The sequence below is a fragment of the Prionailurus bengalensis genome, chromosome D2, assembly GCF_016509475.1.
Source record: "Prionailurus bengalensis isolate Pbe53 chromosome D2, Fcat_Pben_1.1_paternal_pri, whole genome shotgun sequence".
Lineage (NCBI taxonomy): Eukaryota > Metazoa > Chordata > Mammalia > Carnivora > Felidae > Prionailurus > Prionailurus bengalensis.
The window spans coordinates 71,161,244-71,173,926 of NC_057351.1; the positions used below are offsets into that span (position 1 = coordinate 71,161,244).

General features: G+C 46.2%; 1 protein-coding gene across 23 annotated transcripts in view; it reads right to left on the reverse strand.

Moving 5' to 3' along the window:
- ABLIM1 (actin binding LIM protein 1) overlaps positions 1 to 12,683 on the reverse strand; it is a 300,499-nt gene that overhangs the window by 186,278 nt on the left and 101,538 nt on the right. For 18 of the 23 annotated variants that reach the window (XM_043597641.1, XM_043597633.1, XM_043597632.1 and 15 more), the window contains exon 1: positions 3,406 to 5,639. The exons of the other annotated variants lie outside the window; for them this stretch is intronic. In XM_043597641.1, coding sequence (XP_043453576.1) covers positions 3,406 to 3,649 — 244 coding nt within the window. In that variant the 5' untranslated portion in view covers positions 3,650 to 5,639. Of the gene's footprint in view, positions 1 to 3,405; positions 5,640 to 12,683 lie in introns of those variants that run through there. 23 annotated transcript variants of the gene reach the window in all.

Genomic DNA, 12,683 nt, shown 5'->3' on the forward strand with positions numbered 1-12,683 from the left:
CTCTCTCTGCCCCTCCCCCACTTGAGCTCTGTCTCTTTCTCTGTGTCTCTCAAAAATAAATAATAGTTGAGCACCAGACAACAACAGGATGCTGTAGCATCTTGAGGTCTTTCTGGCAGCTGCAGGAGGCCTTTGCCAAATACCCCGAGCATCCTGCCGGTTGCTGCTTGCTTCTGAGCACTTGGCTTTGCTAATACTGCTAATACATGGCTGCGGGAGGGGGCACTTCCTCCAAGCACCTGTCTTAGACGGGATATTCTGAGCACACATGGTGGCTTCTTGGGAATCTCACCTCATGTACTGCCCTGGGCCCCACCAGCACGAAGTCTGGGCCTTTATTCCTTCACAGCAGTGGAAGACAAACAATAGCAATTATTTTTTAAATAATAAACTATTTTATCGTATTATTATCGTAGCTAAAATTTAGTGGATGCTTCTATGCGCCACGATACCACACAGCTGGGAGATGCATGTGCTCATTGAATCCCCATAATCAACACTGCCCTTTGATCCGGCCCCTGGTCCCAAACCTCACCTCCCTCAAAAATGTCTAAGTCCCCTTCTGGTGCCTGGGATCAGCTAGGGCCAGCAGTGATGTCCGGGTGGGGCATCCCAGCCTGCTCTGCTCTTTGGAGCTCTCGCTGATGATCCTCTCTGTCTCTCCCATGCTGTGCAAGGGGGAGGGGGGGGAGAGGTTGACCAGATGCCCTGGGGGCATCTGGAGGAGCTCCTGGAGGAGCTCTAGGACTCCTGTCAATGGGATTATCATAGGGGCCTGGAGCTGACTTGATTCCAGGAAGGGATTTTGATGAGTGATCACTCCTTCAGGCTGGCATGATATTACTTTCCCATGATTGAACAAGATCAGGCTGTTGACACACAGATTTGTGGTGACTCAGAGTGTTCATGTACACAGGGGCTCCACAAAACACTATTTGCCCAGGGACTCATATACCCTAGAGGTGGACCTACTCACAGCATTCAGAAGGTATGCATTCTTCCTTCTAAAATAGAGAAACTGTGACTTAGAGACACTAATTTCCCCAAATAACACATTTAGTAAGTTGAAGAGCTGGGATTGAAATTCTGGAAGGTCCAACTCCAAAGCCACATACTAAACCGATCCCCCAGATTTCCTTATCTGACTTCACTAAGATATGGATATCCCAATGATGGTTATTCTTTCCTCTACCCAGGGCTCTCTCTAATACGGTTTGTTCTCTTGTTCCCATGTCATCGAACCTGCTGACAAGCAATTGTCCAGCACGCTCTCACTCAACCACAGTTTACTGGTCTCCCCTTGACTTCCTGCCTTCTCCCACCAGCAGACCTTATCTCTTTCATGGGCATCAACAGCTCATTCCAAATTCCGATTCCAATCTCTTTCAGGGGAGGCATTCAGTAGAAGCACCAAACAACGTTCACAATAAAGTATTAGCTCCGAGAGAAACCTACATGTTTAGTTTTTATCCTTGGCTGTAGAATAGACTGGGTTTTTCCCTCAGTAAAGGGATTTGGGCATCTGCCAGCATGGAGGTGTGATATCTTGCCGTTCAGGGCACCTCTCTCAGCCTGAACTGCAAGAGGTGTGGTCCGCTGGTTCTGAATAAAGTCCTTCTAGGGTAGCTAATGAGGTGGCTGGGAGCAGAGGTCATGGTTTCTCCACCCCCGCTTAGGCTCCCCTGAAAAGGATGAAGTGGAGAATGAGAGAACCAAGGAACCATCCCGTCAGCATCTGTCAGGTCCCCACACGGTCCTGCCTTAGCGCTGATCTGCTGGCCACTCCTCCCCGTCCCAGCCAACACTCAGTATAGCCACCGTGAAATGCCACTGCATCCCCACTAGGATGGGTAGAATCACAAGTCAGATAATTACAAGTGCTGGCAAGGATGGGGAGAAGTTGCAGCCATCATATGCTGCCGGTAAGAATGTAAAGTGGTGTAGCTGCTTTGGAAAACAGCCCGGAAGTTCCTCAGAAGGTTAAACATGGTTATCACGGGACCCACGCGTCTCCCTCCTGTCTATACACCCAAGAGAAATGAAAACATCTACACATCTACACAAAAACTTGTACATGAGTGTTCATAGCGGCATTATTCACAAAAGCCAAAATGGCGGAAACCACCCAGATGTCCATCGACTGATGAATGGATAAACCAAAGGTGGCTTCACCGTGCAGTGCAATAATATTTAGCCACCACTATTGGCACAAAGCAGTGATATATGACACAACATGGATGGGTCTTGAAAACATGCTGAGTGAAAGAAGCCAGGCACAAAAGACCACATGTCATATGGTTCCACTCATACGAAATGTCCAGAATAGGGAAATCTATAGAGACAGAAAGTAGATTACTGGTTGCCTAAGCCTAAGGGAGGGTGGTGGGATAATACCGAAAGGTCCAGTGTTTCTTTCTGAGACAACACAAATATTCCAAAATTCACCGTGACGATGGTGGCCCATGTCAGTGTGTATCGGTGAATATACTAAAATCGTGTATACTTCAAATGGGGGAAATTGCATGGTGTATGAATTACATCTCAGAAAAGCTGTTAAAAATTAATTGTGAAAAGCAAAATAAAACACCCCAATATAGGTTGACTCACCTACCTCACCTCGCCTTAATCCAATGCTGCCTTCCTCTTAGCTGTCCAAGAATCACCAGGTGTGTATTTGACTTTCTGGCTCCTTTGGCTCATGTCCTCATGTTTGCAGGGACCGTGTCTAATAGCCTTTGCCTCCCGTACTGATTCTAGCCTGATTTTGACCAGGAGCGAGCAACTAGGTACCATCTTCATCAATCACACATTCCAAGTGTGCCAAGTCCCTGGTGCGGAAACCCTTGCCCATAGGCTACGTCTGCTCCATCTCTGGAGGTGGATGAGTGGCCCCGTTCTAACGCGCTTCCCTGAAAAGAAGCCTCCACGCGTTCTCCAAATATTACAGATCTTTGTTTCTAAACATTGCACAAGAGGAGCACACCCTGGGCGGTAACACAACTGCGATCTCGCCTTCACGTAGGTCATTCTTTCCCATGGTCGATTGGCTGCCTCGGATGTATCCTTCCGATCCACGCCTTAACATATGACAGAACAGCGTGCGTGGATAGAGAGCTTTCCTTTTCCTCACGCTTCCTATTATAGACGAATGCGAGTACCAAGTTTGGAAAGAGACACCCTGGTTACTGAGATTATAAAATCATAGACAAAAATATCCTCAGAACTTAGCTCTGCAGCTGTACTTTTGTCACAGTCTCCTTTCCTCCCACCCTCACCCCATCAATTATATACAAGGGATAGTGTTTCTTTTGAGGAACACAGTACCGAACGGCTCTACACAGTACTTCCTTACGGAAGCCAATCATGAAACACAACGCCGTGAGCAGAGTGGGCTCCTTCACTTACCGGAAGGATCCAAGTTGCTAATCAAGTGCTCCAGCGTGCAGTAGGCCTCGGGGTGCAGGTACAACAAGTGAGTGATGGTGGCACGCCTGTGCGCAGGCTGGGGGGTGCTGGTGACACGCACATCCTCGACAACCCGCGTCCTTCTGCACGAGCCCGTGGTGCTGGCTCTCTCGGAGGAGGACAGGCCGCTCTTCTCAGAGCTGCACAGTTTCCCCAGACACTTTAGACCGAGGAAGGAGGGCATCTCGGCACGGATTACAAATGAGAAAACGAGGGGTGCCTGGGTGGCTCAGTCGGTTGAACGACCGACTTCGGCTCAGGTCACGATCCCACGGTTCTTGGGTTCGAGCCCCCGCGTCGGGCTCTGTGCCGTCAGCTCAGAGCCTGGAGCCTGCTTCCGATTCTGTGTCTCCCTCTCTCTCTGCCCCTCTACCGCTCATGCTCTGAAATAAATAAACTCTCTCTCTCTCAGAAATAAACATAAAAAAAAATTTTTAAAAGAAAAAAAAAAAAAAAGAAAATGGACACCAGGAGCCCAAGAAGCTGTGCTTGCCCTTCAACTCTTCTGACTCCTGGTTTTGTCTCGTTTTGTTTTTCAAACCTCACTGCCCGGTAAGGAAGATTAGGGGAGATGGATTTAAGTGATTACCCTCGAGAGCTTAGGGCTGATCAGGTATAAAAACAGTCGCCACCGGGAACTCGAACCTAGGTCAGTCTGCGACGTGACTGCGTATTCAAAAACCAGAGCAAAATGCAGAGCAAGAGAAAGGACAGTTGCAATATCTAGAAGAATTCACCTGTAACTATTCCTAGTACAGTAATATCACCTGGCATTACTGTGCCATTACCGCAGGTACTGTGAACAGGTCTAAGCATATATGCACCTCTTGTATGTAATCTAAAAATGCACGGCAGAAAAAACTCAGAAAAGAATTCCAGATTCTTCAGTCTTTCAGATCTCACGGAAGAGAGACCTCAAGGGAGATCTTCACGTTCAACTAGCAGCAAATCTAGCTCCTGGCCATAGAAAACAATCCTTTCCATTGTCTTTTTTTTTTTTTTTTAATTTAATTTTGAGAATGAGAGAGAGAAAGAGAGAGAGACAAAGGGAGGGAGAGAATCTTAAGCAGCCCCCACACTCAGTCAGTGTGGAGCCTGACACAGGGCTCGATCCCACGACCCTGGGATCATGACCTGAGCTCAACCGACTTAGCCACCCCGGTGCCCCACAATCCTTTCCATCTGCTACAGTGCCATGAAAATCTTTTTGCCTTGTTCCATTAATGCAATGCTAATAATATGCTTAATGTTGCTTCTTTGGTTGCCTGCTGTTGCCGAATCTCTAGCTGAATCACATGACGGAGGCAGAATTACCATGGAGGTAGCTGTGTGTTTTCACAAAGTGACAAGCGAGCTGGACTCTCACTCAACTGGGGTGCTGATATATACGGGCAACCCTAGTAAGGAGCATTTGCCCTCTGACATCCACTCAGGAATATTAAGCGCAATGCATGACAGTCTTAAACCCCACACATCAGAGTGTCATTGGGCCACTGTGTTCTAATATCATTTTCTTTTCATTAAAACCCTTACACACTCTAAACAGAATTATAGAGCTGGAAAGGCCTTCAGAGATGATCTAGTCCAGTGCTTCTCAAATGTCATTGTGCCTAAGAATCTTCCGTTGAGCTTTTGAAAAACAAAGTCTGGAGCACTAGCCCAAGACCTGTGCATGAGATGCTGCAGGGGTGAGGCCCGGGAACTTTATTCCTCAAAGTTCCCCAGACTAGGACCAGCATTCAGGAAACACTGATCTACTTCAGCCCTTTGACTTTAAAATGAGGAAGGTAAGTCTCAGAGATGCTAAGTGACTTGCCCACGACAATACAGCCAGCCCATGGTGGATCTAGGTCTCCTGACTCCCAGGTTATGATCGTTCCTACCAGGCATCACGTCCTTCCACAAAAGCTATAGATAGATGAAGCACAGAAAGGGCACTGGTTTTTGATCTTTAATGCAAGATTTGGCAACAGAACTCAAGAACCAGAGAATCCAAATTTGCTTAGAATGACTCTAGCCCAATGGAAGGCACAGTAGGAAGGGAGGGGTAGACTCAATCCCAGAGGTCTTCCAGATTTAGGACGGAGTTGGGAGGGTGGAAATACGGGAACCGTCTACGATCACAGTCATGTAGTGAAATTTCTGTTCTCAAATTTGGGGAATGAAGCCCTAGACCAACAATGCCCCCCAGAAAATAAATCCTTCCAAGGTCTCCCTCTAAAAACAGTTTACAGAGCAGGTACAATCATCTGTAGGTATTCTGTTTCTTGCTTGTCTATTTCAAAATCCTTAGGATATACAATGTAAGGTATTTTAGCAATGTTTCCCTAAGTGTGGTTACTCAACCAATTTGTTTAAAACACAGGTGTCTGATGCCCATCTCAGACCTAGGTTCTTCTAGAATGTTTCTCTAATAAACATCATAGAGTGGGAACCTCTGCCCTATACCATTAATTGCTTCTTCCTATGGTTAGTTTTCTATAGCCCTGCTCTTTGCAAACTGAGAATCCAAGCACCTCTATCTGTTTAGGTATGTTCACATGGCTTGTTTGTGGTCTGTGTATGTGTGTGTGTGTGTGTGTGTGTGTGCATGTGTGTGTGTGTTTATAGAGAGAGTCTAGATGTAGCCACTTTAAACACAGGCTCTAGTATACATTAACAATGTACCAACATAGACTTTGGACTGATATGATGATTGCTTTCTTCAAATCCAGCGTCTTCCTGACCAGGCTAACGTGTAACCGTGGAATTCTTATTCCACGGCAAAGCTGTTGTGCCTTCTTGGTCCCTAAACTTGTCAAGCACTGCCCCCTAAAACAAATTCTATAATATGGCCTCTACCTCAACACCTATCTGTTGTATCAGCAGAACATATTTCAGGCCACCCCTACAGTTCAAGAAGCAACTGTGTTCCAATAGATTATATGGAGGAAAGCATTGAGTTCTTCTTCAATGAAAGGACTATATGTAAGAAGCTTGATCTATTTTACGAATCTTAGATCAGGGTGGAAAGTGAGCCATATGTGGCTGATGAAAATAACAGAGGCTTGTTTGCTTTTAAATGTTTATTTATTTATTTTGAGAAAGAGAGAAAGCACAAGTGGGGGAGGGCAGAGAGAGAGAGAGAGAGAGAGAGAGAGAGAGGATCCCAAGCAGGCTCTGCACTGTCAGCACAAAGCCCGATGCAGGGTTCAATCCCATGAACCATGATATCATGACCTGAGCCTAAACCGAGAGTCAGATGCTAAACTGACTAAGCCACCCAGGCGCCCCAAGGTTTGTTTGTGTTTGACGATAGTCTGACTACGTGTAGATGACAGGGTGGCTCCTTTCTCGGGTGGTGGAGAAGGTAAAGCTCAGATGATGGGTGGTTGGGACTCAGTCAGTGCTGACATTGGACACTCACAAACTAATTTCCACTCACCAGGATGTCCGGAGCTCTTAATCTAACCTCATTTACATGGTTCAGGGTAAATGACCAATAGAGGCCAAGTCTCCCGTTTTTTTTTTTAAACAAAGACCTACACATTTTTTTAAATTAAAGTATAGTTGACATACAATATTATGTTAGTTTCAGGAGTACAACATGGTGATTCAATATTTACATATATGATGAAGGAATCACAATAAATCTAGCTAACATCCATCACCATGCACAGTGGTTGCGATATTAACTATATTCCCTATGCTGTACTGTATCCTGTCTCTTATAACTGGAAGCTCGTACCTTTTAATCCTTTCCCCCCATGTTACCCAGCCCCCTGCCCCGCTCCCCTCAGCCAAGCCTCCAAACTTAAAGATATGCTGGCAGGGGTATCTGCCTGATGGCAATGCCTTCAGCCATGAGAGCACAGTATGGAGAAGATCCCTGAAGAAACATCAGTGGATCCCTTTCTTCCACTGCTGCATGAATATCAGCCTCTTGCCACAGCCCATGGAAAATTACAGTCAGAGCATTTACGAAGAGGTGCGGTGCGTTTGGGGACAGTTGCTGTGGTTGTACGACAAAGTATCACAGGGCGTTACACGGCAAAGCTAGTGTTAATTACAAACGCTTAACGTTCGCCCAAGATCGGGTGGCCTGCATGTCTCATTGGGTGGGACGTTTCTAATTCCTCTGGTAACAGTTCCACGGCACCTGCACAAGCCCTTCTTCTAAGATAAACTATGAAAAGAAACCATCAGTGGGCAAATTCTCCCAGTGGCTCCGCCCCGCACCGAGAGGCCCTGAGCTGTCTGCGTGCTACCGTTGCTCAACCACGAGGCGGACCCCAACCCCAGAGCCAGGCGTTTTGAGGCCACACAGCGTTCAGGGGACGGATGCCTTCATTACTGCTCTTAATGCGCCAGTCACAGGTCAATTCCCGCAGCCATGTTTTTCACAAATGAACCCTGACCTTCCTTTTGCTCTGTTATGGTTTAAGTCTTTCCCACACGCCACCCCCCCACCGGCTCCCAGACAAATGCCTACCTCTCCCTTGAAAATATCTGCTGAGATCCACCTGCTTCTTGCTAAGAAAGACAACTTTTTAAGAGAGGAAAATCACCACCTTATAGTGTGACTATTTAGGGGATTTCGTTCTCTAAAGGAATGGTCTGAATTGGCAGCCTGTGGCTTCATCAGTGGTAAGAGGGTCCCTTGCTTTTCAGTTTTTTGTTTTGCTTTTCATCAGAAACGAGCAAACAAACGAGCTCAGCAAGCACACTGAAAACACCTGCAGTAGCTTCCAATAATCAGGTTGATCTTTGCTGCTGGACGGAACAGAAGAAGTGGAGAAACAGCTTTACAAGTGGGAAAGGTCCGCCGAGGGGGCACAGTGGGACCTCGAGATACGCCTCGACCCACCTCCCCCTGCTACCGGCCGGCCTCAAGTTTCTTCCTTCTCTTCATCTGCATTGTCAGCCCTGGGCATCTCTTGTGCGAAGCCCACTGTTGAAGGGGTCTTACCCTTTCCTCCAAAGCAGGCTGTGATTTTCTGAGCATACTGGCCCAGGCTCCCGCCTGGGGAGGGCTCCTCGGGAAGGCCTGCTTCTTCCCTCACTCTGCAAGTGGCTGCCTCTCTTCCCGTAATGCCACCCGCCCAGGACCTGCTCAGAACAGAACCAGCAGCCCAGCCCCCTCTCCCATATCATCTCCATTAATAATTCAAATACTACACAAAATCTGCTGAGCATTCAGGATTGAGAGCACTGAGGCACTCTGAGGACTGAAGCATAATTAGTTGAACAGACAGCAAGCCTCTCAGATCACTCTCTGACAATACCCCCCACAGGCAAGATTTCCAAACGGCAATGAGAGCCAGGCTTGGAGGGCCTTCAAGGAAGAAGCCGCAGATGGGGATCCGCTCTGGGAGGGTCACACGCATCCCGGAGCTCAAGGCCCGTATGTTAGACCGGGCTGCGCCATGAATCTGTTCCATAGGGTCAGAGCACCAAATTTCTGACCACTGTGGAATTTATTACACCCTGCACTGTCATATGGTTATCTGTAGCCTGTTATTTCCTGCTAAGCTTCTAGAGGGCAGGAGTCTTGTCTTGTCACCCTGCATCCGACCTGTATGCCCCCCACACTAGGTGTTCAAAGCCTTGTAAAGAGAATTTGACCATTCTCGGTAAGAACTCCGAGTGAAACGTGAATATCCAATACTTGGGTCGAAGGCAAGTATCAAAGACAAAACACACTTCGGCCATTATTAACTGCTTAAATAGGGGTGGACAATAAAAACATTTTATACCGATTGGCCTAAGAACTCCTATTCCTACACAGGCAGGATGTGATTACCTTCCCGCAGATCACAGCTTATCAAAGTGCCACTGAACTGGAAGGCAGTAAGTGACGGGCGCAAGCCCGGGAGGCCCAAGCCAGCTGTGGCCACAAGAAGCTGTCCCAGTGGTTGGTTATTAGGAGACAAGCTGTCCTTGCTGGTGGGATAAATAGATGAACGTGGACCCAGAAGCCCCAGCGTCAGCGTTTCTTGGGACCTCCTCTGCCGGAGGTGCTGGCCCTGGAGCAGGTGCACGGAGCCTGCCTGATCCTGCTTCCCCCTCCACGGCCCTCCCAGAGGAAAATGCAGAGGGGACCGTTTCCAGTGACACAGTTTGAGGTATTTATAATTCATCTATCTCAACACAGAATAGCTCCAGCTCACCCTGGCAAACCTCATGTTCACTGTCGGCTTACTAGAAAACGTCAACCATCTCCCAATAATCTATTTCCTGACTATGCTGCCATCAGGGCCTCTTGCTCCCCAGGGCCTTTTCTTGCAATCATTCACCTCTGGACCTAAACTTGGACTTCAAAGAGGAACTGCTTGTAGTTTATGGTCATAAGAAATATGCAAGACAGATGAGGAAGAGAATAGGAGACCTGATTAAAATCAGTGCCAGGTTTTTCTCCATCCATCGCGTAAAGGAGGTATCTTCATTCTACAAATACTTACTCAGCACCTATAATATGACAGGTCAGGCGTTAGCTGCCTTAGTGAATAAGACCGGGGCACTCAAAGAGCACGTAAATTAGTGGGCGATTCAGGAGATACAGGCCCAACTGTAATGCAACATAGTAAACACCACCACAGTGTAGACTTAATAGCAATAAAAAATAGCAATAGTTCGGGGTTGGCTTAGAGATTTTCGGATACGGTGAGTGGTGCCTCTTAATTTTGTGTCTTAAAGAAAACGTGTTTCAGAAAGACAAGTGGTTTGTCTTCCACATCTTTTTTTTTTTTAATGTTTGTTTATTTTTGAGAGAGAGAGTGTGCTAGCAGGGGATGGGCAGAGAGAGAAGGAGACACAGAATCCAAAGTAGGCTCCAGGCTCTAAGCTGTCAGCACAGAGCCCCACACAGAGCTCGAACTCACAAACCATGAGCTCGTGACCTGAGCCGAAGTCGAACGTTTAACTGGCTGAGCCACCAGGCGCCCCTTGGGTTTCACATCTTACATGGACCATTTTTATGTATTTCAATTACATTCCCAGCAACAGCACACAAAACGTGTTTCCCTTGGGGAGTCTGCAGGGGGTATGTGTCCAATGTGTTCCTTCAACCACGCTCTCAATGCCATGCTCTGACATTATAAAAACGCATGGGAGGGAAAGACTGAGTCAGCCTGGTACTGGTGGGATTATGGAAAATATGAAGTGCGATCTGAACCTTGAAGAAAAAACTTATTAAGAAAATAAGTGGATTGGGGGAAGGCAGAAAAGAACAATTCAAAGAGAGGATGCTCTTGAAGAAAGCTTTATTCAGATCACAACTGACGATGGGAAGGAAGCTCAGGAAACTGGGAAGGTCTTAGAAGGAAGAACCTATCCATCCACATATGAACAACTCTATTGAGAGAAATGACATGGCATTGCCTTTGAGCGAGCACAAAAAAAAAAAAAAGCCTCCCAACAACCTGCTCACTGCCATTCTTTCGTTAGAATGTCAGAACTCTGGGAAAACCTGGCACACATCCACAGATGCATTTCACCCTGATTCATTATCAACTGCGTCTCTCAGTACTTGTTTTTGTCCAAGTACATTATCACCATGAATGTGTTAATCACAGCAGCAGTCCTGACAGATGAAGGGTGGAGCTCGCCACACGAAGCCCCCACATCTCAGACTGAGAAACTGAGACCCGGGGGTTACTGCTCCCTTTGAAACTAAACCCGCTGTGATGGGCATTGAGGAGGGCACTTGTTGGGATGAGCACTGGGTGTTGTATGTAAGCCAATTTGACAATAAATTATATTAAAAAAGAGAGAGAGAGAGAGAGAAAGAAAGAAAGAAAGAAAGAAAGAAAGAAAGATACTAAACCCACTGTCAGAATCAGATGTTTGCAGAGTAGCTACATTCCCCAAAGGCAAATCCGAGACCTTAATATGAATAAAGGATGCCTCTGGCTATTTGGAATTTCAGGATTTAGAACACAGTGTTTTAAGTGTGGCTCCAGACCGACAACTACTTTTCTAACAAAGGGGAATTTACGCTTCTCGTCTCCATAGTGTGACCAGCTCTGGTGACTTTCGACCCCACCCTCGATCTGGAAGGGATGATTTCACTGGATACAAAATTGGGAGTTTCTGATGTGAAAGATGCTTTCAGGAAGAATCATCATCCAGGCGTCATTTTATATTTTATATATTGTTTGCCAAAACAGGCAATGGCTAAAAGATAACTTATCACGATATAGAAAGAAAATTGTGTGTATATATATATACACACACACACATATATATGTATATAATCTTTTTAACATTTTTAAATGTGCATGCCTCTGAATGTACACAACATTAATATAGTCAAGTGTATTATTTATCAGTAAATAACATACATAAATATGTGGGGGGTTTTCTTTTTTAATGCTAGGGATGCAATCAAGAGACTTTGGAGACCAGGTATTATTCTATCAAAATAAACTGTAAGGAAACTTACAAGAATTTGACTAACCAGAGGTAAGTACGAAATAGTGGATGAATTAAAAATACATGAAAAAGGGGCGCCTGGGTGGCTCAATTGGTTGTGCGGCTGACTACAGCTCAGGTCATGATCTCATGGATTATGAGTTTGAGCCCCGCATCGGGCTCTGTGCTGACCACCCAGAGCCTGGAGCCTGCTTCCGATTCTGTGTCTCCCTCTCTCTCTGCCCCTCCCCTGCTGGCTCTCTCTGCCTCAAAAATATTAAACATTAAAAATTTTTTTAAAAAATACATGAAGAAGGAGGGCCTGGGTGGCTTGTTAAGCGTCTGACTTTGGCTCAGGTCATGATCTCGTGGTTTGTGAGTTCAAGCCGCACATTGGGCTCTCTGCTGTCAGTGGGGAGCCGACTTTGGATCCTCTTCTGTCCCTATCTCCCTCTGCCCCTCCCCCACTCTCTCTCTCTCTCTCAAAGAAATAAGCATTTTTTTTTTTTTAATACATAAAGAAGAACAATGTGGTGGGTAAACGCCTGGGCTCTGGAGTAAGAAAACCTCATTTAGACGCTGACTTCGCTCCTTACTGCTGGGCAACCTCAGGTGAGTGTTTCACTTATTACCTTGATTACCTTGTCTGTAAAATGGATGTAATAATAGTATCTCCCTTTTGTATCTACTAAAGCCCTTAGCACTTCCTAGTACATAGGAGGGACTCTATACATATTAGGGCAAAGGCTGCAAATTCAAAGACTCATGGGGCTAAAAATAGAAATGAAAACAACGACTGAGGCTGTAGGTTGGTTCTGAGATACTTG